General features: G+C 41.8%; 1 protein-coding gene across 22 annotated transcripts in view; it reads left to right on the forward strand.

The window, feature by feature from the left end:
- Positions 1 to 21,336, forward strand: part of LOC106972311 (nuclear body protein SP140) — a 65,458-nt gene that overhangs the window by 30,768 nt on the left and 13,354 nt on the right. For 17 of the 22 annotated variants that reach the window (XM_027048376.2, XM_015069238.3, XM_015069235.3 and 14 more), the window contains 11 exons: positions 2,585 to 2,668; positions 3,435 to 3,518; positions 6,274 to 6,357; positions 8,377 to 8,457; positions 9,611 to 9,694; positions 10,094 to 10,174; positions 13,176 to 13,262; positions 13,480 to 13,596; positions 14,406 to 14,459; positions 17,191 to 17,256; positions 18,949 to 19,029. In XM_027048376.2, the coding sequence (XP_026904177.1) occupies positions 2,585 to 2,668; positions 3,435 to 3,518; positions 6,274 to 6,357; positions 8,377 to 8,457; positions 9,611 to 9,694; positions 10,094 to 10,174; positions 13,176 to 13,262; positions 13,480 to 13,596; positions 14,406 to 14,459; positions 17,191 to 17,256; positions 18,949 to 19,029 (903 nt within the window). The remainder of the gene's footprint in view (positions 1 to 2,584; positions 2,669 to 3,434; positions 3,519 to 6,273; positions 6,358 to 8,376; positions 8,458 to 9,610; positions 9,695 to 10,093; positions 10,175 to 13,175; positions 13,263 to 13,479; positions 13,597 to 14,405; positions 14,460 to 17,190; positions 17,257 to 18,948; positions 19,030 to 21,336) is intronic. The other 5 variants (XM_053215930.1, XM_053215934.1, XM_015069240.3 and 2 more) reach the window with 4 other exon arrangements.

The following is a 21,336-nucleotide window of genomic DNA, read 5'->3' on the forward strand; positions in this document are numbered from 1 at the left end:
CCTGCCTCCTACATTACTACTTCAAGATAGCATAAACTTTCTTCCCTAATAATTTTAAATGTTAAATGTCTCTTTCATATCTGAGCCTTTTCATATGCCTTACTTAGGATGGTCTTTATGTTCTGCTGTCCTCTATTTACCCTTCTCCACTCTGGGTAAATCCTATTTAAAACATACCACCCTAGGGAAGATTTTCTTTAGAGAAAGCTAGACAACCGAGAGGAGCAACCAAGAGACAAAGGGTAGAAAAGGAATAGAAGTTTCAGAGAAAACAAGGGAAAAATTTGCAGAAACAGAGAACAAGAGAGAAGCACAATGACAGAAAGAGAAGCTCCAAGAGATGGCAGCAGAACAGAGGCAGAGATTGGTAAGATTGACAGAATCACATGGAAAGGAGAAGTAGAAAAAGAATGATGTGTAAGAAATGGAAGATTTTCCCATGATGAGTGAATTATTCTGTTTCCAGGGAAAGCTACTGAAGGGAAGGCAACCTCAGGTCTGGGCTGTTGTTTTGTGGAGTGGAGCATACTTGGTTTTTGTTATTTTCTTGCTGTGAGTTCTCTTTGGTCATAAATTGAGATGTCTATGAAATTTCATTCCTTTCTGCTGAGGACAACAAGGCTGTTGGGAATAAGCTTAGGAATCCCCTAGGCTTACACCAATGGGTTAACAAGGCATAAAGAATTACAGAGTCATAGGATGCTCACACCCAAGTTTGGGTAAACAAGATTAGGTAAATAAGTATAGAGAAGGTGGGGCAGAAGCCCCAGTATAGAGAGGGAGGGACAAAGGCTTCAAAATAGAACATAGGCATATGAAATAAACAAGATTAGGTATTCAGGTTGGAAGCACCCCCAATTTAGTACTATAGCAGAAAACTGCTTTCACAGGAAGGATCAAGTTAGGTAAACAGGTAAATGGGGGTATAGAATGTTGCTTTCAGTTGCAGGGTCAAGTTGCCCAGAGCAGAGATGATTAACAAAAGAAAGGTGCCTTGTCAACCCTGAAGTCATGTGTTCTACCTGTTTCATCCCCTAGGCTAGCTAAGATAAACAGAAGTGGTGCCTCATGTCAGCTATAAACAATCTTCCACCCAATTGCCCGGCACCCGGATTTTGTTTTGTATTAACCCAAACCCCTAACCCTAAATATCTTCAAGACCCCACTTCCCTCACATCCTCAAGTTAATGTTCACAGATTCATAGTCTCTTTGTGCACGTCCATTGCCATGTTTGTAAGCCTTCTGATCCTAATAAAAACAGGGCAAGGACCCTTATTCGGGGCTCTTGTCTTTTCCTGGACATTAGCCATCTCTAGCTTTTAATCCTGCGTCCCACTCTCTTGCTGGACAAGAGAGAACTTTAGACCCAGAGTCTACGCCACAAGTCCTGTTGGAAGACCAGTGATGAAGAAGAGCCACAGGAAGCCTTGAGCTCCCCATCAAGATGTGGGCCCAGTGAGGAAGGTGGGGGCAGGGGGTTGCCAGTGCTGGGCTGCAGGGTGTGAGGGGGCTGGATTTTGAGCTGGTGTTTCCTGATGTGTTTTACTCTGAGCACATGCCACAGTCAAAAGATCCAGTGTGTTCTAGAATCCCATGAGTCACATAAATGTTTCCAAGTGCACATTCTAGGAAAAATATGCTGAAGAAAGGGCAATTTCTTTCATACCTATTCATAGTAGAGGCTTGAATTGATAGCAACTGAGCATTTAGCTTCTCTAGAGTATAAAAACTATGTATTATTCTGTTTATTGATAACAGTGTTTTGTGCCTAAGTTTAGAGAAAACCCCAGTAGAAACATGGTCTTTCAGATCAACTGCTCTCAACTCTAAATTATAATTTTTGACAAATAGTTTTTATTATGTTACTGTGATTTTTCAAAGAAATTTGGCAAACAACGTGTCATTTCACCTCCACAAACTTGTGCATTTAGACACACTGTTGCTTCTTCCTATTTTATAGATAAATAAATATAAGCACTGCAGTGTGTGAGGGTCTTTTACCAGGTCAAATTTGTTACGCAAGTGGAGGGACCGTAGTGATGGTCATGTGGGGCTGGCAGAGGGTCAGGGTGGCCAGCATCACCAGTGCAGAGTTCGCACCAGAGAACGCAGGAGATGTTCAGCTACCCAGGTGAGTGGATCAGGACCCAGTGCAAGAAGATCCTCATCCAACAAATATATTTCAGTGATAGGAGCAGGGAAAAAGAGAAGGGGCTGGTAGGATTGAGGCTTACCATGTGGGATGCAAGAGATATTAAAAGAAAAACTGAGCCACAAAAGAAACTTACAGAGAGCAATGAAGAGCCATGAAAAAAGACCAAAAGGGCAGTCTAGGGATTCACGGAGATGGCCAATCCTTCGTGGTATAGAAGCAATAGTGTGTGGTGACTGAATGACAAGAAGGAGAAAGAAGGTATGTGAAGGATAACAGAAGAAGAGGCAGAGCAGGGCTGTGGATCGTCTTAGGTGAGGTTTTATTTTCCCAAGGAAAAGCTCACCTGAGCCCTGACACCAGAATTCAGGGTGCTAAGATCTGTTCCCTCATCATCATATGTGGTCGGTCATTTCTGTGTTTCCCTTCAGTTTCCTATGAGCATGGCACTCTCCAGTGGACAAATGGTGGCCATTTTGAAGAGATTCCCAAACTGCTACCAGGTGATGGGGGAGGTAATTATGACTTAAATGGCCAATTACTTCATTAAATTTGTTTGTCAGTCTGTATGCAAGGGACACTTCCTTTCCTTCTCCCAAACACAAATACACACTTTTACTGCCCCTGTTTTTTTTCTCAGGTGTGTGAGAGGTAAGGGGGATATATATGGATATAGATAAATATAGGTAGAATAATAATATAATATAACAATAATATGTATAGAATAATAAAAATGCAGACTGGGGGCACTAATGAAGTTGTCTAAGTGGGCCCAATTTAATCTAAATGTGCGTGGAATCTAAATACTTCCAGGTTGGGATTTGGGAGGGGAGAGATAATCTTAAACTTACTTCCTAGGCATTGTGTATGATTAATGAAAACTATGTATAGCAGAGATAGAGGAAGTGAGTTAAGAGAATAAATAAGGAGATATTGGAGCAAAGAGATACAGAACATCATGGAGGAACAAAAGGACAGAAATGCAAACAGTTGGCAAAAGTCAGGGAGAGCAAATGATAGTCAAAGAGATCCATTGCTTCATGGTGCAGCAACATGTGGGGACAGAGTTAGAGGGAGAAGAGGGAAGGATAGAGAAGGAGAAGGAGCCTAACAAGGTGTTAAAAAAAGGCAGAGCAAGTTCGGTCGGTACATACATACTTTTCTTCATGAGGAGCCATTCTCCTGCACTTTGAGCATCAGAGCTCCGATGCTCTCTGAGCATTGGCCATGTCAGGCAGAGTCCAGGCCAACTGTCTATCATGTTCCTGTTTCTATCTTCAGCGTCCTGTGAACTTGTGGCTCTACAAAGGAATGAAGGAGGAGAATCAGAAGAAATGCCCAGATTACTACCTTATGATGAAGAAGGTAATTAGGATTTAGATAAGTTATTGTCTAATCAAAGCTTTATTTTCCTTTCAATACAGAGGAACACCTATTCTTTCATCCCCTTCCCTGCTCATCCATCCATCCATCCATCCATCTACCCATCCATTCATCCACACTCACATAAACATAGACTATGGCCAGCTTCTGGTTGCTTCCTTTGAAAGATACAAGCAGTGAAGAATGATCTCACATTGGTTGCTGTTTCCTTGGGTGTAGAACATAGACAAAGAGACGGAGAGTGAAAAATATAGATGGAATCGTGAAATGAAGACAGACCAGAGTGATTGACAATCCTACCTAAATAGACATGAAGTCTAAATATAACTAAGCCGGAATGTGTTATCGTGAGGGGAGATCATTTTCAACCTATTTTCCCTGAGGTTGTGCCAGGAACATGAGCATAATGAGTATAATTGCAATACATAGAACTCATGTGAAAGAGTTTTGAAATGGACCTGGCAAAATTAAGGATCTCTGCTTGTTTGCCAATGGCCACAGTCCAGAACATTGATAATGTGGGAGAAGGAATATGACGTGGACAAAATATGCAGAAAGTCTGAAATTTAAGTTTTCAGTTTCAATTCTTAGGTTGAAAAATTAGAAACAGAGTTAATAACTAGAGAGAACAGATAGAAGCAGGGAAATGAGCACCATGGAAGAAAGGAGAGAAGCTCAATAATCTTAAACAGGTAGAGAACATGATGTTAAGACAGAAAGATGCAGAGGCAGGAGGGAACACTAAGAAATAGAAAGGTGAGGAGGGGCATAGAAATTATATATTGAGAAAAAGCTACCGGAGATGAGTGAAAATTCAGCAGAGGTGAATACTGTTTACAAAGGATATAGAAGACAGTTTGGGACATTGTAGGAATTGAGAGAAGAGTAGCTGATCAGAAACAAGTCTGGAACTAGGGGTGGAACATGTTAGCAATGTGTTTTGAGGTTATGATGTCCCTAGTTACCAGTATGGCACCTGTAATATTCTCAGAGAGAGTGAACCTCCCCCTAGGAAGCCTTGTCTGCTCCCATCTACAACGTATGATCCCCAAACACCTATGTCTTGCCCAGGCTTGTCTTATGATGTCTGAAGGACATCTCCATTTGGAAGTTTTACAAAGAACCTCAATACAAGACACCCACAATTGCACGTGCCCTCTCTCTTGACACCAGATCTGCTTCTTTTCCAGTGTTCCCTATCTCAGTACAGAATACCATTGTTTCATTCTTCAGACAGAAACTTAGGGATCATCAGTGACTGATCCCCTTCCCTCAACTCACACAGCCTATCAGTCATCCAGGTTAGTCAGCTCTACCTCAAACTTGTCTCTTGCCCATCCATTCCTCTCCACACCAACACAAATGCTCCGGTCAGATGTCTCTTCTCTCTGGAGACAGAGCAACAGCCTTTAGTCTCAAATCTTTGCCCCAGTCATATTCCCATCACACCCAATCTCTCCAGGTGAACCAGAGGACTCTGAAAATGCAGGTTGATTTATCCTACTTTCTTACATTAAGCCAATAACTTCTTGTTGTCAGAAAGATTAAGCCAATTTTCCTTCCCATGACTCCTCCTGCCCTGCAATTACTTCAAAAATTTGCATAATGCTTTTTCAGTGATTTTAATTTTCTGATAACGCTTGCTCATCTGAGCTTTGGCACATGTTTGGCCCTGTGACTGGACACCGGAACTATTCTGGACAGTTTTCTTGTTCACTAATTTGGTGAAATCATGTGGAAATTAGATACTATCTCAGAGAGGGCTTTTCTGATCCTTAGAAAGCAACAAGATGAGAGATGGGGAGAAGACATAAAGCACAGCATCAGGAAGGCATGAGGAGAAAAAAGGGAGGTGGGAATAGACTTGGGGAAAGAAACAAACCAAGACAAAGAGGAATGCCAAGACATCCCAGGAGTGAGATACAGAAGTAGAAATGCAAGAGGCAGACACATGCAAGAAGGGTGAAAATGAGAGAGAAAACAAAGTGTGGGAGACAAAGTGTGCAAGGTTTCTGACAATCTCTGTCACATTACTGGGCTGTGTGAGGCTTCCTTTTACCTTTGTAAAACCTTATGACACAGGCAGGCAAACTGTTGTAACCTCTGTTTTGTGGACAGGGAAAGAAAGCACAGAAAGGCACACTGGTTGTTTTTGCAAGGGCAAAACAGAAAAGGAAGAGTGGGCAGCAGTGGATGTGTCACTGAGGGTGACAGTGATAGGGAAACCACCTGGAAGTCAGGGTGGGGGCACAAAGGGAACATGAAGAGGAAGCCCCAGGAGCCCTAACAGGTGAGCCCCAAAGGAGTGAAACTGGGTCCAACATAAGACCCTCATTACCTTCATTAAGGAAAAAACTAACATTGGTGGGGAGAGAAAGCGTGGGAATGGACTCAACCACTTGGACTTGAAGACATCTAGAGTAAGAAAGCTCAAAAGGGTAATAGGAGAAAAGAGATGCATTATTACTGAAAGACAAAAACAAAAACAAGAGCGAAAAACGAGAGATGGGGGAGAAGTCCAGACAATGGAAGAGATACACTACTAGGAAACAGAAATGCAGGTAGGACCCTGAGAAGTGGACAGAGGAAGTGCAACAAGTTGGCAGAAAGTAGAACAAGACAGCCTCCCAGGGGTGGCATGGAGCAGGCGCTCACTGTCCCATCCTGGTGGGCACGGACATGCTGAGGTTTGCTCCCATTGCCCTCCATGGTCCATCATGTCCCTGTTTCTCCACAGTGACCTATGATTCTAGAGCTCTGCAAATGACTAATGAAAGAAAACCAGAGGAGATGCCCAGCCTACCTGGAGAAGAGGGAGAAGGTAATTCTGATTTAAATTCCCAACCACCTCAATAAATCCTTATTTTCTAATCAGCACAAAGAAAAATCTTGCCTTTCACCCATCCTACCATTCTCTTCTTCATATTCACATACATACAGATGGCCCTGTGTCCATTTTCTGTTTTGCTTTTTTCAAAACTGGGAGAGAGAGACTAAGGATAACAGTGAGCAGAGCTCTTGAGTGGAGAGGGTATTCTTGCCTGGAGAACAAAGGGAGACAGGATATAGCAAAGGTAGGCTACAGTACCAGAACAGAAGGACCTGGGTGATTTTATTAAACGCCCATGAAAATCCAAATACCAGCAGGCTCTGGCAGCTGAGGCAATGAGATCGTTTTCAGCCTACTTCTGGAAGTACCAGGAACATGGAAATAAGTTTTGTGAGTGATTGCAAGGTTTGCACTGTAGAAGGTCTGTTGGGAGACTGTTAGGATAGAGCTGTTAAGAGAAAGCCATATGGTGCTGTGGTCCATGTCAAGAGGGAAGAACTTTTGTCAATTTGGGGGGAAGCATCTGTGAGACTGAGGAAAATAGATAAAATGATGGAAATTTTACAGGCATCCAGAAAGATAATACTCAGAGAAACAGAGATAGAAAAGGAGAAAGTGAAAGGCAACATGGAAAGGATATAAGCTCACTAAGAGATGAGATACGGAGATGAAAATTAGAGAGATTATATAATCATCTGGCAAGTAAATACCAAAATAATAATAATGCAGATGGAAGCACAACAGGAACTATGTAGAGAGTTATATCAAAATAATTTAAAAGTCAATAAGGAGTGAAAATTGCTGTATAGGGAGGGAAGAAGCTGGGATCTTGTAACACTGATGTTTGAGTCTAGACAGGAGCATCTTCCAGCAAATGGGGTCTATCTCAGTAGTGAGTCTTCAGATTTAATCTCCCTAGTAAGAGAGTAGTGCCCGGCACACTGGGAGAGCAATATCCCTCTCCCTGTCAGTCTCAGCTACTCTCAGGTACCAGAATGAGTTTCAAATACATGCCTGCTAGGCACACCTGACTCCCAAGGTCATCCATATATGTACCTGAAGGCATTTATCACAAGGTCTTCTCCATCTGGATGACTTTCAGGAACTGACACTTCCCAAATTGAAACCAACAGCTTCTTTTGTGAAACTAGAAACTCCTTCTCCAGGGTTTGCTCCCTCATTCAAGGGAACATGAAGGTCCCATTTCCTCTTGCTCCCATCCCACCCATTTTCTCCACTTTAGCATGATTGCTATTTGCAAGATGTCAGTCAGATCATATTATTTTCCCATATAAACACAGTGAGATTTGTTGCCTTAGAATTAAATCAGTTGTCCTTCCTGTGATTTCCTGTGTCTCCCATTCACTGTAGGGCGCCACCCTATTTCTTCTGCCTCATCGCTAATGATAGTGTAAATATTTTTAGCGATTGTGATATTCTGATCTTTCTTTTATATGTGGGCCTTTGAGCAACTTTTCCGGGTGTTTGGTGGTGTTGTCTTGGCCTAGTCTGCTCCATAACCCATCCCGTGATCGGGTCCTATTGCACTATGTTAGGGATGCCTCTCATGATGGCCAGCACAAGGAAGGGAGTAAGAAGAGAATGGGTGACATAAAGACACTAAAGAGTATCAGGGACACAAGAGACAAAGACAGAAGCAGAAGAGACAGAAACACATCCAAACACAGAGAAGCACGTGGAGACACTGGTAGCAGGAGACAAGGGCAGAGACAGAAGTAGTGAGCAGGGGCAATGGGAAAGGGGAAGAAGTAAGAGAGAATTAGATGTACACAAAGGAAGATGGTAGATGGTCCTCAGGCTCTGATGATAGTGACAAGATCAAGTTAACCTGCAGGCCAGGTGAGCCCAGAGGTGGACCAGATGGTTTGGGACGGGGACAGTTCTGCCTAGCAGATACCTGAGTGTCCATGTCTTCATTTTGAGTTTTCTCACCGTGATCTCCCCTGGTTGTGTACTGAAATGGCTGGCGGGTTTCATTCCTTCCTGCAGAGCATGGCCATGCCATCTGGGACATCAGTGATGAAGAAGAGCCTCAGGAAGTCTTGAGCTCCCCATCAACATGTGGGCCAGGTAAGAAAGGGATGGCCAGCTCTGGGCTGTAGGGTATCAGGTGGCTGCATTCAGAGCTGAGCAACATGGCCTTTATTGTTGGAATAGATGCATTCCCTCTTAATGTTATAGTAGATAAATACTGGGAAGACAGCATCTTTTTCCTTCATACTCTTTATGTCTATTTATACAAAAGACTCAATATTGTGATTTTAACCCCTTCCCACCCCTTATTTTCTATAAAGAATTAAAACTATGTATTTATCTAGTGCTTAATATTATTATTATATTGTCATAACCTTGGGTAGGCCTCAGAAAAATGTGGTTCTGAGATCTACTTTCCAGGAGGAAAGACCAAGGGCTCTCCAGCCCAAATTACAGTTTTTGTCACATATCTGTCATCAGGTTTTGGATTATGTTGCACTTTTTTCTTTTCAAAGGACTTGGGCAAGCGAGATTTCCTCAGAAAACTTTAGGACTTAGCTAGGGAAACTGTGGCTATTCTTCCTTAGAGATAAGACATGGAAGCACAGACAAAGGATACTTGTTCTTTCCCCCAAAGATCAAGTAGGAGGAAGAGCAAAGACCTGTGCCCTGAGCATCTCATTGCAGGTAGTGGCTGTGTGAGGCTAGCAGGGGTCAATGTGGTGGACACACATAAGAGTCCAAAGGGATACCTGTGGCTCCTAAGGGGACCAGAACAAGGCCTAATGCAGAGAGAGAGACTTCCACTTCACTAATAAAGAATGCCACTAGGGAGGGGAAGAAGTCAAGAGAGACAGTGACAGAAGGAATGGATCCTGCTATAAGGATTAGAGAGACCTAGAAGAGCAGAGCTAGGAGGAATAAGCAGAAAAGAAAAGATCAAGGTCACTGTTGAGGAAAAAATGATGGAAAAGTAAAGAGATAGAAGTCAGGGGAATGGAGCCCACAAAATCAAAGATGCACAAATATTCTCCTAGTGCAGAAGCAGAAATATTTGGAGGCAGATCTATGGGAAGGAAACAGAGAAGCAGAGAGCAGAAGAGTTAGGTGATGGAGATGGAAACAGAGGCAGAGCAGGGCTCTGTTGGATCTCAGATGGGGTCCTTGAAGCAGATGTCCCTTTTCCCAAAGGGCAGTTCACCTGTGCTCTGAAAATCTTGGCTTGCTTCCTTTCCTTGTTTCCCTTCAGGGTCCTGTGATTCTGAATCTCCTCAAATGACCAGTGAAGAAGCACCAGAGAAGGTGCCCAGCCAAGTACTATATGATGGGGAAGGTGATTATAATTTCAACTCCCATTTCACTGAATCTTTGTTTCTCTGTCTGCAAGTAGGAAAATCTCCCCTTACTTCTCCCCACCTCCACTGTTCCCCTTCACTTACCCATACAGAAGGAATGTGTAGAGCCAAGTGAAAAGGATCAAAAATAGAGAATTAGGTGTATGGGATGGGAGGGAGATGGGTGATCATTCTCAGCCTCTGGTGATAGTGGCATGAGCTATGTCAACTCCCAGCTCAGGTGAACTCAAAGGCAGGAGGGTATAAGGGCAGGGACATTCCCACCTGGAAGATACTTGAGCCTCCTTGGTGGTCTTTTTTCTCAGGATGAGTTTTTCTACTATGGTTTCCATTGGTCATATGCCGGATTCGCTAATGGATTTTATTCTATTCAACAGACAGTAGCAGTGACTGTTTAGAGATGTATTATGAAGAAGACCCCCAGGAAGACTGGAGCTCACCACCAGAAAGCGAATCATGTAAGGAAGGGCAAATGGCAGGATTCCCCCCCCCTTTTTAATGGCTGAATAATATTCCTGTGTGTGTGTGTGTGTGTGTGTGTGTGTGTGTGTGTGTGTGTATCCACCACATTTTCTTTATCCATTCATCTGTTGATGGACACTTAGGTTGTTTCCATGTCTTGGTTATTGTAAACAATAATGCAATGAACATGAGGGCACAGATATCTCCTTGACATAGTTATTTTGTTTCCTTTGGATATATACCCAGAAGTGAAATGGCTGGATGATAATGGTGGTTCTACTTTTAATGTTTTGAGGCTCTCATACTGTCCTTCATATTGGCTGTACCACATTACAGTCCTACCAACAGTGCACCAAGCTTCCTTATTTCCATATCCTCACCAGCATTGATGATCTCATGTCTTGATAATCTCTTTTTCTTAATATCGACTCCTCCATATAGCATAACCTAATAATAGGGGTAATATCTCATGATATTCACAGTTCCTGTGATCAGGGAAGTGGAGCCAAGGGGACATTGAGAACTATGCCTACTACAATGAGACTTAAGTACATTTCTGGAAAATAACTGTCCAGACAAGTCATTGACTTACCCAAGTAAATAATGTAAGCTATTGTTATCAAATCATACATCAAACAAAGCTAAGCATAAATGTATTAAAGAAAAGAATATGGCTTCAGAAAAGATTATAGTAATTGTATTAGGCACTACAGAGAAGTGAGATATACCTACTTTGCTGATTGCTTGCAAATCTTGAGTTATGCATAGTGTAGATGTACTAATGTTCACATCAATTATAAACTGATTATGTGTAGAGGCACCTGGGTGGTTCAGTCAGTTGAGCTTCTGACTTTGACTCAGGTCATGATCTCACAGTTCGTGAGTTCAAGCCCTGTGTTGGGCTCCGTGCTGACAGCTCAGAGCCTGGAGCCTGTTTCTGATTCTGTGTCTCCCTCTCTCTCTGCCCCTCCCCTGCTCACACTCTGTCTCTCAAAAATAAATAAACATTAAAAAATTAAAAAAAACCCATAAATTGATAATGCTGAGGAAAATTTTCTAGGAATTCTAAAGTTATTCTTTCTTTAGTACACTTAATCTGGTAGTTTGATTTGCAGAATATATCTCTACCTATTAAATTTATAGGGATTTTTTTTTAAGAAAAGGAAGAAACTATTAGATGATGGTCTGAAAGTAGCAGTAAGTGGTTGGGACATGGGAACTTTCGGTCATCTCTCTCTCTTTTGTAGAAATACTATCAGGGGCGCCTGGGTGGCCCAGTCAGTTAAGCATCAGACTCTTGATCTTGGCTCAGGTCATGATCTCTCGATTCGTGAGTCAAGCCCCCCATCTGGCTCTGTGCTGACAGTGCTGAGTCTGCTTGGGATTCTCTCCATCTGTCTCTGCTCATCCCCCACTAGCACTCTCTCTCTATCTCAATAAATAAATAAACATTAAAAAAATACTATCAAATGCACTGCTTACTCTTGACATGCCCAAAGTTCCCAATGAAACATAAAGTCATCTTTTGTGAAATTTTGCCATTTACTAAGATAAGTGCAAGAATCATTCTGCAGGTACAAAGAAGAAGTACAGTTCTGTCAGTGGAAGACTGTGGCTTTGGCCAAGATACACCTATGACAAATAGCAACAAAGACACTATATGCAGTCATTAATGCAAATGGTGTCCTGCAGGTGAATGTGGTATTGGGTTCATCCAGAGAGCAAAGACTACAATGGGGACATAGGGTCGATTACATGATAATAGTTGACCTCAGATCATGACTTACTTTCAAAAATTGACAAGAGGTTTTGGTGGGGGACTCAAGACCAAGAGTGACCAAATATATTTGCACAAATTGGCTACTGTCTAATAGACCCACATCCGTTAATTAGCTTTGGATAGGGGACTTATCAGGTCTATGCCTCCATCTGTTTGCTTTGGATCACTTTCTTCTAACATTCAAGAAGCACAAGAAAATCAGGAGCAAACACACATAAGATAAGACTTTTGAAAAGTAGACAAAGTGAGAGTAAGTGAAACAGTGGGAGAATAAAAACATTACCAGAATATTTGCTAACTGCTGTACCTCCAAACCAAAATGTCTAACTACTTTGCATCTAATTGCATACACATCTTTAAACAATAAAATTAATTCAGAAGTAAGAACTCAGTGAAACAAGTCAGAGCTCAAGTCACTGTTGAGATGGATTGAAGAGGAAGACCATCTGAGTTGGGCACAAGAGGCTGTGGATTTACACCTATTGATCCACGGGTCCCACAGGAGATCCCTAAACAAGACTCTTCAGGATGGTCTTGGTGGGAACTCCATTTTTGAAGGGATAGACCATCATACAACATCTCAAGTTAAAAGAGGGATTTATTGTTTGCTGAGCAAGGCACATGGTGGAAGCAGGTACTGTACTTACAGGACACATTTTTTTAAAAAAGAAAATTGTTTTTATTAGAGTTTTGGGAAGGCTGTAGTTCAGGGGCTACAGACTTTTAGAACCAGGGAGAGTTTACAACTAGGTTATCATTTAGTCATAGACATGGGCTTTCTGGAGAGTGGCTGTTGTTGATGATTGGCTGATTTTCAGAAGTGTAAAGCTGTCACTAATTGCCTGGCTTTAAATGTGGTTTGTGATGTAAATAGTGATTGGCCAAATGGGATGAGTTTAAAACTCATTCTGGTAATTACTTTTTTACAATTTTCAAAGAACAGTTGGTTTTTTTCCTGGAAGGATAGGATCTTTTTATTTTATTCTTAGAGCTACAGATAGAAATGTAAGAGTAGAGAAAGCAGAATGAGGTACAAAAGATAGGAAAAACATGGCTTTGGCAGCTCTTGGTTGTGATTATTGGAGCAGGAATAGTCTTTTCCCAGAAAGCAGCTCATTCTAACTCAAAATATCAGGGTGCAACATGAAAGCACCAAGAACTCTTCCCTAATCACTGTCTCAGGATCCACAAACTGTAATTTTCTTGCTTCTCTTTAGCATATGGTGAACTAGAAGCTGTCCAAATAAATAGTGAGGAAGAATTAGAAGAGCTTACTTCCAGCCTACTACCCTATGATGGACAAGGTAATTATGACTTAAAGAATAATAAAACCAGAAACAGAAGCTGACAAAGAGAAAAAGACAAGGAAGGGAAAAGCAAGACTTAAAGGAAGGGCCAGAGATGGGTAGGGCCAATGAAAGGTTTTGGAGGAAGAAGTAGAGAAGTAGAGATCCAGAAAGGTACAGAAAAGGGGATCACTGGGGTAAATAAAAGTCTTCATACATCACAATTTTGGCCCAGGAGCAGAGCCACCAGCACGTGCAAATGAGAAGTGTACCTGTGTTATGTGCTTCTCAAAAGATGTGCCAGAAGGTCCAGAAGCAAGCATTGCAGACAGCGAAGCATGTGCCATGATAGGTAAAGCCACCTGTGGGTGTGGGATGGGCATGACTCTATGGGCACCACAGACCCAAGTAGGATGGTATCTGGTGTTCTGGCCCATCCCAGTATCTTGTTCCCTGCTTTGCTTGACCTGACCCCTTTGGCAATAATAGAGAGGCAAGAGATTATTATAAAGTCATGTTTAACAAGATGGTCCCTGCTGATTATGCATGAATGATGTGGTAGAAATATGCTCTTAAAGATGGCAGTATCTCATTGACTACATTAGTCTTAATCATAAAGTCTTGTATTTATACAGTGATTTCCACCCTGTCACAGCCAATCTCCTGTGGAGCCCAAGAAAGCCAACCATACTTCTGCTAGTAGATAATAGTGTCATTTTGTCACAACCTTAGAAAACTCTCAAAAGACAACTGATCGTGCCACTTAATTGTCATGAGGAAAGACTATTCTTGACCTAGCATATATTTTTGATGGATGCCCTCTAGCATGTCACTGGTTTACAGAGTGATTTCCTATACGTGTTTGGACATAAGATTTTATTTAATCCTCACAAAAATCTTAAGACCTAGACAAACATCTCTGAGTAGACTGAAGTACATAGGTATTTAAGAGTGTTTTTTCCAATTACTATTGAGAAATAAAGGAAGGCTCATTCTGGACTCCTTCTAAAGTCAGTAGGTTTTTAGTCCCTTTAGAAGGAAGAGAGAAATGATAAACCCAAACATCTTTGTAAATTCAAACCTTCTGCAGTTTGAGTAATCCTAACATTGGTAACTTTTATTGACTAATTTCTGTTTCCTCACCCTCACCTGTGATTCTAGATACTGTGGATCTTAGAAACAACTCTACTTCGGAAAAACTCAAGAGGAAAAGAAGTAAGCGTGCATAAGATTTTAGTTGCTTTTGATGTTAGAAATGAGTTTTTTAATGCTAGCATTATTATTATTTACAATAATAAGAGATAATAATAGGATGTCTGTTTAAAGATGTCCATATCTTAATTGCTGAAATTTGTAATCTGTTATCTGACCTGGCAAAAGAGATTTTACAGATATAATTAAGCGAAGGACCTCGAAAGGTGAGATTATTCTGGATTATTTGGGTACACTCAATATAATGGAATAGGCTTTGAAACATGGAAGGTTATTCCTGGCTGTTGGGGTAGAAGGGTGGCTATGGAAGATAGTCACAGAGAGATGCCATATTGCTGGCTGGAGGAGGAGGAAGATGGAGGAAAGGAGCCAAGAATATGGATGAACTCTGGACACTAGGAAAGTCAAGGAAATGTATTTTACTCTAAAGCCTCCAGAAAGGAATGAAGGTCTACTGGAACCTTGATTTTAGCCCAGAGAGACTCTTGTCAGGCTTCTAATTGACATAACTGTGAAATAATAGTTTTGTGTTGTTTAAAGCCACTAAATTTGTAGCCTAAGCTATAGTTTACCATGTTTGCATAAGGAGGAAAGTGAATGCTTGGTTTTCACACAAAAAGGGCAATCCCATGGGCACACGTGGTGGCCCTGGAAGGGAAATGTTTGCAGTTGTTGAGGAACATACATCAGCCAAGGGAAGATGGACAGTGCCTCCAACGTGGGCCCCTGGCCAGCTATAAACCTTAGACTTCCCAGTTCCATTTGTTGCATTGAGTCCTTGATTTGGGGGTAGGGTTTGGCTGGGGGGAACTTCCTGAGGACAGTCCATCTAATCTGTCCTCTTTGTCCATCATACCAACCAAGTGGCATCTGTCTCCCTTCCCCAATGACTGAGAGTGGAGGTGGGGATGATGTCCAGAGGGATCTTGCATGGGATGTGCAGAAGTTGGGGCCTGTCTCTGTTTTCTCGTGTCTGATGCAGAATGGCAGACTCAGCATCTCTGTGGTAAGAGGCACGTACCAGGGTGGTTTCTCTCTGGTGGTAGGTTCGGGATAGTTCTGCAAGGCAGATGTCATTAATGTTCCTCCTTCCTCCATTCTTACTAGGGTTTCCCAGGTTCCCTCTTCAGATGCCTGGATTTTTGCTCTTCCTTTACTGCCACAAAATCTGTGTGTACCATTCAGGTGGCTGGAACTTCATCTTCCTTTCCAAATCATCTCCTATTCCCACTCAGACCTTTTATCCAGATGGCCAGAAACAAGTGGAGTAAAGGCATTTGCATAAAATGTAATCAGAATTAAATCTGAATCCCCTGGGCTCTCTGAAGGCTGTGCCCTCTAGGCTGGTAGGGGAAACTATGAGGCATCGTCTCCAGGAACAGGCAGAACAGAATCCTGAATTTTCAGAATTGGTCTATCTAACACCATTAATCCTCCACTGCTTTGATCCTGATCATGATGCAGGAATGAAGCCAATCCTTTCTGGGGACAGCTGCCTTCAGTGACCAAAGAGCCTTCCAGAAGTGCATGGACAGGAAAAGCTGAGGGACATAGAGTCAGACAATCTGTGTATTGGAAGTAGCTTTTTGGATAAGGGCACACCATTGCCAGACTACAAATGGTTCATGTCACTCTCATGACACCTGTGAGTTTCTAGAGTCACCGTGGTGTGGCCAGAGTCAACTGGTCTGTAAGCTGAGGCATGGATGGTGTTGAGGCACCACCCATGGGCCCAAAAGTCCTCAAGGCCTGATTAGTGTGCTGGGAGCAGTTAGGGGCAAAGCCCCTTGGGATGTGGCTCTCCCCACCAAGAGACAAACTGGGCAGTTTCTGGGAGGAGTCACAAGCCTGGCATGCAGCTGTAGCCCCTACAGAGGGCTGTAAAGGGTCATGAAAAGTTGAGGTGCCAATGGGACAAGACCCCTGAATTCTTGAACATACCATTTCCTTGGATGAGCAAGGCCCTTCCTGCCTTTAAGTCCCAGAGTGTGAGTTGACCCACCTATGAATGGAAATCTCAAGTGGGAGTTGGAAGGCCTCCTCCATGGATTGGGTCTTCACCCTTAGCAGTAAAAATCTAGTAGTTGGCTATTGTTATTTCACAATAGTAACAAAGTACGAGCTCTGTTTACCCAGTGCCAACAGTCTTTTCACGTGCCTGTATTTTCACATCATTCACAAGAATACAAAACACAACACATAACCCGCTGCGGTTTCTTTACATTCTCCCGGAACTTCGAGCATTAGATGGCATGTAAGTGGGAGGATTTGGGTCACAACTGCACGTACGGAGACTGCTTAAGTCTCCACGTCAAAGCTAAGAATGCCTCCGAATCCCCAGCACAGCGGATTATCCGTGACACGATCCAGCTGTGAGGAGTGTGCCTCCTTATTGCACATTTGAATGTACCAGAAAGACACTTGAAGAGGAAACATACTGCTATATACCCACAACAATGATCATTCAGGTGAAGGCACCAGCAGGAATTTATTTTCCAATTTTAGTGGGTTTTTTTTTTTTTTAATTTTCAAAGGAAGGTCATCTCCTATAGTCTCCCAAGTCCGTGCAGAATAAAGCAGAACTCTGAAATCAGCCTCACACTGCTGTGCTTGTAGTTAAGAATTTTGCCCTGTTCTGTGGTCTGTAAAAGTACATGAAAACTATCAGCACATATGGCTTTGAGAATTATATTTACAGCTCTGAATGATGAACTTTATTCTCTTTTGTTCGAAGGAAAAAAGAAAGGCCATTGCTGGACAAGACATAAAAGGAAATTTCAGAGAAACTTACCCCAAAAAGGTAAGCACTTGAGCTGCTTCCTAGCAGTGGTGTCCTTAGGACCTAAGCTAAGCCACTATTAACAGAGGCCTGAAAACACAGTGGCTTCCACAAAATCGTTTAGTTCTCTAACATGTAATCACCCAGAGCTAAATGATTCAGGGCGACACTGCCATCCTCAATATGTGGCTTCTCTGCTGGCTCGAGAAACTTGTATTAACTTGGTAAGATGTTCCACAGAAAGACAAATGCAAAAGCAGACTGTGTAGGTGTGTGTGCATGTGTGCACGTGGTAAAAAGCAAAAACATGTAACTATACAAATGTGTTTTTATCTGTCTACAAATTCTTATTTGTACATATTAATCTGTATGGAGAGAGACATAGGGGAAAAATCAGTAGATGTTCATCAATAAAAATACAAGCAGTAGTTGCATATATATGGTCATTGGAGTAGAGGTGTGTTTTTATTTGTGGTTTTTAAATGCATGTGTTTACATTGGAAATATTAAACACGTTCAAATTTTGTAATGAAAAAGTATTTAAATAGTAAAGGGACAGCCTTGGTGTCTCAGTCAGTTAAGCATCCAGCTCTCGATTTCAGTTCAGAGCCCACATTGGGCTCTGCACTGCCAGCATAGAGCCTGCTTGGGATTCTCTCTCTCTCTCTCTCTCTCTCTCTCTCTCTCTCTGCCATTTCCCTGCTCATGTGCACACATGTGCACACATGCTCTCTCTCTCTCAAAATAAATAAACATTTAAAAGCAAATAAATAGTAAAATATACAAAGACAAAAGCTTAGGGGAATATTGTTGAATAAGTTAATTATGGCTCTCTCTAGAATGGTGATGTTTCATACAATTTTCATTTTCTAAATTTCCAGTAGTATATATGTATTACTTCTTTTTTGAATTTTATTGTAGTTTTATTTGAGAGAAAGAGAGCATACATGTGGGGTGGGGGGAGAGAGAGAGAGAGAGAGAGAAACAGAGAGTGAGAGAATCCCAAGCAGGCTCTGCACTCAACATGGAACCCAATGCAGGGCTCGATCCCAGTACCCCAGAATCACAACCCAAGTTGAAACCAACAGTCAGACACTCAACCGAGTCATTCAGGCACCCCTATATGTACTACTTCTAATTGGACCCCTGAAATCTTTTGTTTCGGTAGTGGTTTAAAGAACTCTTTTCTTTTAGACAATGAGAGTTAGACCTCATTTTCCATATGATGGCCAATTTTGAACCAGATCCATAGAGTAAGATTTCAGAGTCCAATTGAAAGTTATTAATTTTCACCAATCTCTATATCCGATGTTCTTCTCAATTTACACGGTTTCCCTGTTGGCGAATATGTACAATTTTGTTGGGCAAGAAAAACAAAAGTGGTTGCATCCATTTTAAGAACACTTATTTTCTGAATGCCAAATTTTTGGATTTAATTATCATACATTTTCATTTAGGTACATAGATAGATAGATTCTAAACCATTTCTTTCCAAAATACAATGAAATCTTGTATGTCATTTATAAGTCCTCCTAAAAGTGGAGCATGTACTAGACTTCTCTTTGAGATCCCTTACCATTAATGTGCTTTCTTGTCTGAGTGAACAGTGAAAGGGGGTTCAGAATTGAATCTGGTGTTCACTCACTTGCTTTTGGTCTCTCATGTCAACTGCTGTTTTGTCCAACTCTGTATCTTCCGCTGCTTATCCCCTAGAGAGCAGCAACACTCCTGGCCAGTTGGTCTCCAGTGGGAAAAAGGGGAAAATGCATCTGCGAGAACCTGCCAAGATCAAGGGTAAGATAAAGTTTGTGCCACTTACACTTGGCCTCAGGGGCAAATGCGAATTTTGTAAGGTTTTGAGGAACATAGATCCTCCTTAATTTTTTACTAGCCAACATTACCAGTCAAATTGGAAGCTATGAAATCTAGAAAGCAAACAAACCCATTTGGAGCCAAGGTTATAAATTGCTTGCATTTATATTATAGTTTTTATTTGCCCAGGACCTAAAATCCTTTTCTTGAGTTTTATCTGCTTTTCATGGAAACTTCTTTACTTTACATCATTGGCTTATGGAAATGGCCAGACTTGGTAAATTACAAATGGAAAGCAAGTTCATTTTCTCACTGTTCTTTCAAGTCTACCTTCTGGATGAGTTTTTCTTGTCTTGGGCATGCCTGATGGCGTTCTTTTTCCTTGTTCCAAGAGTGAAATTCTCTTTCCATTAGTTAAGAATCCTTTCTGTACTACATTAAAACGTCAATGTTTTCTCCATGTCAAAGTGCTTCCCCTCCTTCAGCCTGAGCAAACGTTGGTCTGGGGCACCTGCAGTGCAGAAGTGGCATGGTCAGATTCTTCTCACATTCTCTCTTCGCTCTGCCCCCGCAGTCAAGAGCTGCTGGTTTGGGCCCCTCCATGATTAGGGGGGATGGATGAGAGAAGAGAGATAAGAATATGGAAGTGTCTCACATGACAGAGGCAGCTCTGAGATAACATTGGGAATGCAGGGTACACAGTCACTAGCTCTTTCCTCCACAAGATTCTTTCATCAGCTTCTCAGTGTGGTCTGGTGCCACTGCTTGACTTCTTTGGAGAGAAATGTAGGCCTTCTTCTGCTGCCTGGATGTGAGTGAAGAGCCAGAGCTGGGGTAACCTGTTCCCCCAATACTTTGTATGGTCACATATGTGGTTTGGTGCATTGCCTCTGTGAATAGCTTGAAACTGAGACCATTAACTCACCCTGGTTTGCCCAGGAGAGTCCCAGTTTTGCCACTGAAAATCCTGAATCCTGGATACCCCTTAGTCCTGGGTAGACTGGGACAGTTAGTTACCCCCATTAGCACTTAGTGAATTGTTCCCAGCTATTGAAACTTCTTCTAAAACTTTGGGAAAGCAGGAAAAAGTTTAAAATTCTGTCCCACTTACTATTAGAGATTAATTAATACCAAGCATAACAATTAAAAAAAAATAACCTTAAATTATATTCTGACTGCCATATTAGAGTTTGTGGTGGGGGATTTTATTATTAAACGGGTATTACAAACTGGGAACACAAAAAATAGTTACATCCTGTCTTGCTTAGTCAGTCTGTTTTCAAAGTAAAACACAATAGTGCTGCTGTATTATGAATTAGTTGGTTTTAAGATCCAAATCTCCTTATGCCAAAAGCTCCACAGACTAGAATGGACTTCAATGTATTTCCTTTTTCTCCCTAAAAATATTAGGCCTTACAGGTTTGATCAAAGGTAAATCTAACAAAGCCACTAGTTCCAGGAAAGATGTAACCAGCGAGAGACAGAGAGCAAGAAAGAACTTTTTATTTGTTGGATTGTTCAAGACTGTGATTAGAGTTTGAGTGTCAAGCCTGACTGGCAGTTAGGAGAGGCAAGAATAAGCTGTCTGGCTCTCTTCTTACTGGGCTGTGAGCATGGGCCTTCAGGAAAGGGATGAGGGAGAGCAGCAGAGAGAGTCCATAACTGCTTTGGCATCTTGGGTGGAGAGGAGGTGAGGAGGGCCCCTTAGAGAACCATACCTGGGTCGATGACCTTCTATCACCTGGTGACCCCACTTTCTGGAGAGAGGAAGCAAGATGGGGCAAAGAGATTAATCTGCCTTTTTGAGAACCATATTTCCACCTTTTTTTAGTAGTTATCCTTACCCTATGGCTAGTATTACCCAAGTCTTCCACCCTCTTATAGAAGATTTTATAGATTGAATTCATAAATCTTTGTAGACCCTCATTTGAACTGCTATTATCTTGGTGAAGTTAAAACAGAGAGCCAACTTGCAAGTCTGTAGCTTGTTTGATGTTGTGATAAGGTCTAATTATCAATATTTGTACATGGGGCCATTTTGGTCTTGAAGAGATGAAAACCCTCTCAGTAGTTGTTTAGGCTAAAGACCATAAGGTGGAATTACTAACCAAGCAATTGGTCCATTTTAGGTTTGATTGAAAGAAAGATTCTTTTTACTTTGCTGGTCTAATATGCTTGTAACCTGCTGACATTTTACAGCACTTAGGACAGGGTAGTCTAGAAAATATTTCCTTGTGGGGTCTAAATAACCTAACCCAGTACCACCAGGTGATAGGGCATTGAACACAG

This window comes from Acinonyx jubatus, chromosome C1 (genome assembly GCF_027475565.1).
Source record: "Acinonyx jubatus isolate Ajub_Pintada_27869175 chromosome C1, VMU_Ajub_asm_v1.0, whole genome shotgun sequence".
NCBI lineage: Eukaryota > Metazoa > Chordata > Mammalia > Carnivora > Felidae > Acinonyx > Acinonyx jubatus.